General features: G+C 39.9%; 1 protein-coding gene across 1 annotated transcript; it reads left to right on the plus strand.

Moving 5' to 3' along the window:
* Positions 1–2,122: 2,122 nt before the first annotated feature.
* LOC126071502 (olfactory receptor 10R2-like) lies at positions 2,123–3,064 on the plus strand. The gene has a single exon (XM_049875690.1). It carries the CDS (start codon positions 2,123–2,125, stop codon positions 3,062–3,064), a length of 942 nt encoding a protein of 313 aa, XP_049731647.1.
* Positions 3,065–6,857: the final 3,793 nt, after the last annotated feature.

The raw sequence follows: 6,857 nt of genomic DNA on the forward strand, positions 1-6,857 counted from the left end.
GGTTACAAGTACAAATTCAGGGTGTCAGCTCCAGGAAAGCCTTTCTCTCTGTTGGCTCCTTCGCCTGGTCGAGGATCTTCTCAGGCACAGGGACCCCCAGGTCCAAAGGACGTCCTCTGCTCCTGGTGCTGCTTTTTTGGTGGTATGAGGTCCCCGACTCTCTGCTTGCTTCCCTTTCCTTTTATCTTTTGAGAGATAAAAGGTGGTACAGGCCATGCCCCATGGAAACTCCCTTTACCTTGGATCAGGGAGGTGACCTAAGGGTGGTGTTACAATCACACCCTAATCTGCTCAACATTAAAATTACAATCACAAAATGGAAGACAACCACACGATACTGGGAATCACTACCTAACCAAGTTGATACACACATTTTTGGGGGGACGTAATTCAATCTATGACAAGGCGGTAATATGAAAAATATCATAGTTGTTCAAAATAGTTCAATGCTCATTATATACTTCTCCATATGCGCATCAATGCTAATGGCACGTGGAGAAGTATATAATGGCAGCTGTGAGTGGAAATGTAGTTTGGGGAAAAATAGGAAGGACCTGGATTATAGTGTTTTTACTTTGTTTTATAGATAATCGAGAGTCATTTCATTTTACTAATAGAATCAGACTTTTCCTATAGAAAAAGAACTCTGCTGCTATTGTGAGGATGGCTTAGAGTAGGAAGAGATGGAATCCAGGGAGTCTGCTTATAAGGCTCTTCTAATAGTGCAGGTAACAGCTAATTTCCTATAAAAAGGAGGGAATGAATCCTAGAAGTATTGTATCATGAAACTAGGTTGGATGAGAAGGATGGAAGAAATAGTGGGTTTAAAAATCTCTCTAAAATTTGCATCTTAGATGACTAAGAGGATTTTGAAACTTTTCATTGAGATACATAATCCTAGTGAAGCAATAGATTTGGGCAGGTGGTGAGGGAGGGTAAGAATGCTTCAATGAAATACCTAGAATAGGCAAATATATAGAAATTAGAGTTAATAAGGTTATCAGGGGCGGGAAGGATGAGGAAAGGAAGGAATCATTGTTTAGGTAGTATTAAGTATTTTATTTGTGGGGATGGAGAATTTGACAATGGATATTGGTGATGTTTGCACAACAATATTGACATAATGGTTTTTATTGAATTGTACATGTGGAAAATGTCAAATTGGTTAAGTGCTGTGTTCTTACACATTTTTACACACACATACACATATACACACACACACATACAACCTAGTACTAGCAATAGGAACTGTGCCATAAACCCTAGCGAAAATATCTGAGCCTCCATACTCAGGAATTCAGAGACAGCTCCTAGGAATGATAGCCTCTTGAGTCTCCAAGTTAGGTATATCAAGTGGAGGACGCGCGTCTGAATAGGCAACCAGTGAATGCTGAAGCAAAACTGAACTAGTCTGGCCATGTGTTTCTGTATGGAGAAACCAGACCTTCTATCCTGTAAGAGTTTATAGAAGAGTCATAAAGGTAGTTCTAAGGCAGTAGCAGTATTTCTAAACCTAATTAATTTTAACAAATGACTGAATGGAGATGAGTTATATGATTAGTCTTGAAAGAGAGCTATATTATTTAAAGGCAAGACACATAAATGGATGTTTCCTTAGATGGGGAATATATTAAAAGGATGTGGGGGTAGGTCTTCAGAATGCTATAGCTTACTGAATATATCTATCAGTAATCTGGATAAAAGAATAACTGCTTAAAATCACAATTAATGTACATAAAAACTCTTTTGGGGATTCCTTTACCAAAAAAAAAAAAAAAAAATGAGTGGAGACTACATAATGCTGCATGAGAGTCGGGGCAAACAAGGATAGGATCTATGTGAGCAACTGTTTATACACTGCATGGGAACACTTGTTCCCAAATCCACTGGTAATATCACTGGCTGAAAAACAGCACTTTGGGTGCATATCAGTTGAGAATAATTTCTGGTAAGTTTATGATTCTTTTTTTCTCTCCCATGCCTGTTGTTTCTCATTTGTACCAGATTGGCACTAGTTTTTTGTTTGTTTTATTCTTAATAAAGGGTAATTTTCCCTTAGTTTTCTGTTTCAAAGATCTCTGAACCTGATCATTTTGGCTTTATTCCACAGGATCAACTCTCTATGGCCAACTCCTCCCTTGTCACTGAGTTCCTGTTGATGGGTTTCTCCAGTCTTGGGGAACTGCAGTTTGTCCTTTTTGTGGTCTTTTCCTCTCTCTATTTGATCATTCTCAGTGGAAACTTTACCATCATCTCAGTCATCCTCCTGGATCGAAGCCTCCATACACCCATGTATTTTTTTCTGTGTGTTCTCTCAATCTCTGAGACCTTATACACAATTGTTATCCTGCCCAAGATGCTCATCAACTTGCTCTCTGTACTCAGGACACTCTCCTTCATGAGTTGTGCCACCCAGATGTTCTTCTTCCTTGGTTTTGCTGTCACCAATTGCCTTCTTCTGGGAGTGATGGGTTATGATCGCTATGCTGCCATCTGCCAGCCTTTGCAGTACCCCATTCTCATGAGCTGGAGGGTATTTGGACAGCTGGCAGTAATTACTATTATTTGTGGCTTCCTGACATCTCTGGTAGGTACAGTTGTGGTGTTTAGCCTCCCTTTCTGTGGGCCCAACAAGGTCGACCACTACTTTTGTGATATTTCCCCTGTCATTCGTCTTGCCTGTGCTGATGCCCACATTAGTGAACTAGTCATCTTCATTGCTGGAGTCTTTGTACTTCTTGTGCCCTTGCTCTTCATCTGCATCTCTTATGGCTTCATTGTCCACACCATCCTGAGGATCCCATCTGCTGAAGGCAAGCGAAAAGCCTTCTCCACCTGTGCCTCCCATCTCACTGTGGTTATTGTCCACTATGGCTGTGCTTCCTCTGTCTACCTGCGGCCCTCAATCAAACACACATCAGGCAAAGATAGGCTGGTGACAGTGACCTATACCATCATCACCCCACTGTTGAACCCCATGATATACAGCCTCAGGAACAAAGATGTCCAGATGGCTATTAGGAAAGTGTTTGGGAAGATTGGGTTTTCTTCTAAGACTTTATAATTAGAACACTTTTCAATATTACTCATACATATGGGTCAATAAAAATATGGATCCATAATTGTTTTAATTATGGGAATATCTATTTTATTTATCTCTGTAACTGTGTAGTTTTTGATGAGTTGTTTGGTACTCTAGGGACTTACTCTTCTCCTATGTAAAGAGAGGATATTAATAGGCTCTTCTCTGGGTTGTTGTAAAGATTTAGGGAGATAACAAAGTATTTGGAAATACAAGATAACTCTCCTCCTCCTCAGCCTGTTCTTCCTCTAGATTCATAGTTCTCAAAAAAGTCTTAACAACTGTCATTGCTTGCCTTGAATTTGGGTTGTTTTCCCACAGTCTCCTCTGATCATATTCTTTGCTTAAGGTTATGTCCAGTCTAAAATGACGTGTCTAAACCTGAGTGGCTTAGATCTAACAGTATGACGTACTGGGGAAAAAAGTCATTGCATATATAATTAGAAGACTTAATTAGATACTGGTTAGGTCATAACTTTAAGAAAGCTACCTTTTTTTTTCTCTGAGCCTAATTTTTAATATTAAGATGGGAATAATGTAATTTTTCTTTCCTACTTCACTGGGTTTTTGTATCAAATGGATAATATGAAAGAAAACATATGCAATATATGAAACCATACATAATGCAAGACTATTATTATTTGAGGCTTTTCACATCTCTGCAAGGACCTTAATTTCTTTCAGAGTCTCTAGAAATGGCATTTCTAGATGCCGTTTCTGACCGTCCCTGGGAATCACTGTTTATGTTACGCAGAGGGTAAGCTACAAAAGTGAATGGAAAAAGAATAATCAGCCATCCAGTCTACCTCAAGCTTAAGAATATGACTGCATGGTCTTCCACACTGAATTTGTTAAGAAGAGGGAGATACACAGTTTTAAACTTACCATCAAACTACATAATATGACACATGGAAGGACATAGGTGATCATCCAGTCCCATCTTCAACCTGTACATAAATTCTTTCACTAGCATCTCTGAGAGAAACTAGCCACCGCTGACTTCCCAAAATGGACATTCCTGTTGTACTCAGCTCTCATTATTTCTCCTCATTTTAGCTGACATTTTCCTGTCTGTAGTTTTTGTACTTTCCATCTCTTACATCACACAGAAAATCCAATCCTGCATCCGAGATGTTTGACACAGTTATGATGACAACTAGAAAATTCTCTTTCCGTTACTCATGTGACCTGAATTTTAGACACCTCATCTTTTTTTTCATCTTTTTGGGTACAATCCTCTAGCTATTCAGCAGCGATGAATATTATTTTTAAATCATAATGCATAAAACTGAAGGTTATATTTAATGTGTGACCTCCTTTTCTAGGGTAAAATGTAACTATACTCTCCCTTGCTACTTTTATTTATATTTTTAAATTAAAGTATATAAAATCATAAATAATGTTCTTTTCTACTTTTGCATTACTACCTCTATTCCTATTTTTGTCTCCTACTTTTCAGTCTTACAATGATGTCTTTTATTTTCATTTTTACTAGTTAAATTATGAAGGCATTTAAGGGAGGTACTAAATGTATCCATAAGCATAGCATTGTCTATCTCCATTATTTTATTCTGTTGCTTTTTTTTTTTTTTTTACCTAATTTTTTTTTTTTACCTAATGTTTGCAATTGTCACTTATCAACATATTTTTAGGAAGTAGTATTTCTTTATTATAGATATTTCCGTGCTGATATTTAAACTACTTCCATTATGTATTCAGGAACCCTGGTGGTGCAGTGGTTAAGAGGTTGGCTGCTAAACAAGAGGTCAGCGGTTCAAATCCACCAGCTGCTCCTTGGAAACCCTATGACGCAGTTCCACTCTGTCCCATAGGGTCGCTATGAGTCAGAATTGACTCGATGGCAACAGGTTTGGTTTGCTTTTTGTTATTATGTATTACTAGCTTTGTTTTGTGCTAGTGAAAAATGTTATTAACATTAGTTCTATTTTTTGGAATTTATTGAGTTTTTATTTGTGGTTTCTTCTAAATTATCCCTGGCCACTTAAGGTCTTAATAAGGAACACGTGGCTGCTTGATCAGTGCTTCTCAAATCACTCACATGAAGGACCGGTTTTCTTTTTCACAGACCAATACTTCAGTAAAATACAATTAAAATGAATCTTTAGAAAAGTGATTTTATCACATATCAATCCTTCAGTTAAATACAATGAAAACGAATCTTTAGAAACATAAAGTACATCTGAACTCTTGTACAGCTTGTTTAAAAAGATGTGTCCACTGTTTGCATCCTTTAAGTCTCAGTAATACCACATTCTATAAAAGTTGATTAACAATCAATTGGTTTTCTATACCTGCCTGATCACAGACCAACAACAGAGAGCTCAGGGACTGGCACTAGACTGCAGTCTGCAATTTCTGTAGCATTGTTTTAGACATCTTCCACGCGAGAGTCAGACTGGAGGTTTACTTCTATGGCAATTAAGCCAGGAGCGATCTGGACCAGAGATACCAGGCAGAACTGAGAAAGTGTGAGGAGTGTACTGAGGGCAGAAGGATTAAGTGTGAGTACTCTTTTATAGGAAACATCGCCAACCCCTTCCCACATTCAGGCCCCAAAAGGCTGACAGTCAGTATTAAACCTTTCAGTGACAAAATGAAATTTCTTCCTCTGGAAAGTGACTGGAGGTTAGAGGTTACCTCAATAAAATGAATAGCCTGGTTCTGCCTGACATGCCCACGCCGGAGCCTATCAGGCCACAACACCCCCTCCCGTATACAGAGAGGTTCTAACAAGCTTTTAATACCACTGTCTGAAATATATTTGAACATCCAAGGGGTTCAAATATATTTGAACCCCTTGGATGTTCAAAGCAAGCCTTGAACATGAAATACAGAAGCCAAATAGGAAAAGCAAAAGATTCTCAGAGGAAATAGAGAAAATGCAGAGAATACAAAATAGTACAGTTATGTTGGGGGAATGGTCTACCTCTACACCCCCCATCCAGGCTGCCTAAGTAAAGGTTGTGGTCCTAGGGCATTTTTTGATAAGGAAGCTGGAAATTTGGTAGACTTCTCTCTCCCAGTTCCTTTCCCTTTTCAGAGAAGCCTTCCCCCTGTTCTGGGCACACAGCAAGTTTCTCTGCCTCTTGCACATGTGTGAGCACAACATGGCTCTGGGCCAACCCCACTTCAATATCTGTTCCCGGTGGGAAGGGAACAGAGTCTCTTGTACTGTGGCACAAGAGGGAAAACACGTCATATTGTAAGAGCTGGTCTTGGGAGGTGGGCTGAAGGGGAAATAAGCTTCACAAGGCTGAACATGAGTGCCCACCAGTTCTCTACAGTTTACATTCTTATGTATGCCCCTGGCATGGAGCTGCTATTATCCACCACCACTATAAAACCTCTGCTCTCCCACTGCAGGGTGAAGAGATCTGCTTTGGTACTGCAGCCGCCCAGGACTTACCTCATCTGTAAGTCTCCCTAATAAACTCCTTTGCTGTCACACTGGAGTTGCCCACCTCTTTCTTCAGTCCCTTGGCACCCTCCATTTTTGGAGGCAAGTTACAAGTTATTGGTCTATGCCTGGACAATTGGCGAGCTAGCCAGGAGACTGAGGAAATGGTGGGTGGGAGTGAGGCCTCTGCAGGGAAAATCCCAGGTTGGCCAGTGGCCTCCATGTGGGGATGTCTGGCCTGTATGCCTTTCTGTGGGGGAAATCCTGGGTTGGCCAGCAACTTCCATGTGGGGATGCCTGGCCCATACGCCTTTCTGCAGAGGAAATCCCAGTTGGCCAGTGACCTCCACGCATAGA

Source organism: Elephas maximus, chromosome 3 (genome assembly GCF_024166365.1).
Source record: "Elephas maximus indicus isolate mEleMax1 chromosome 3, mEleMax1 primary haplotype, whole genome shotgun sequence".
Taxonomy (NCBI): Eukaryota; Metazoa; Chordata; class Mammalia; order Proboscidea; family Elephantidae; genus Elephas; species Elephas maximus.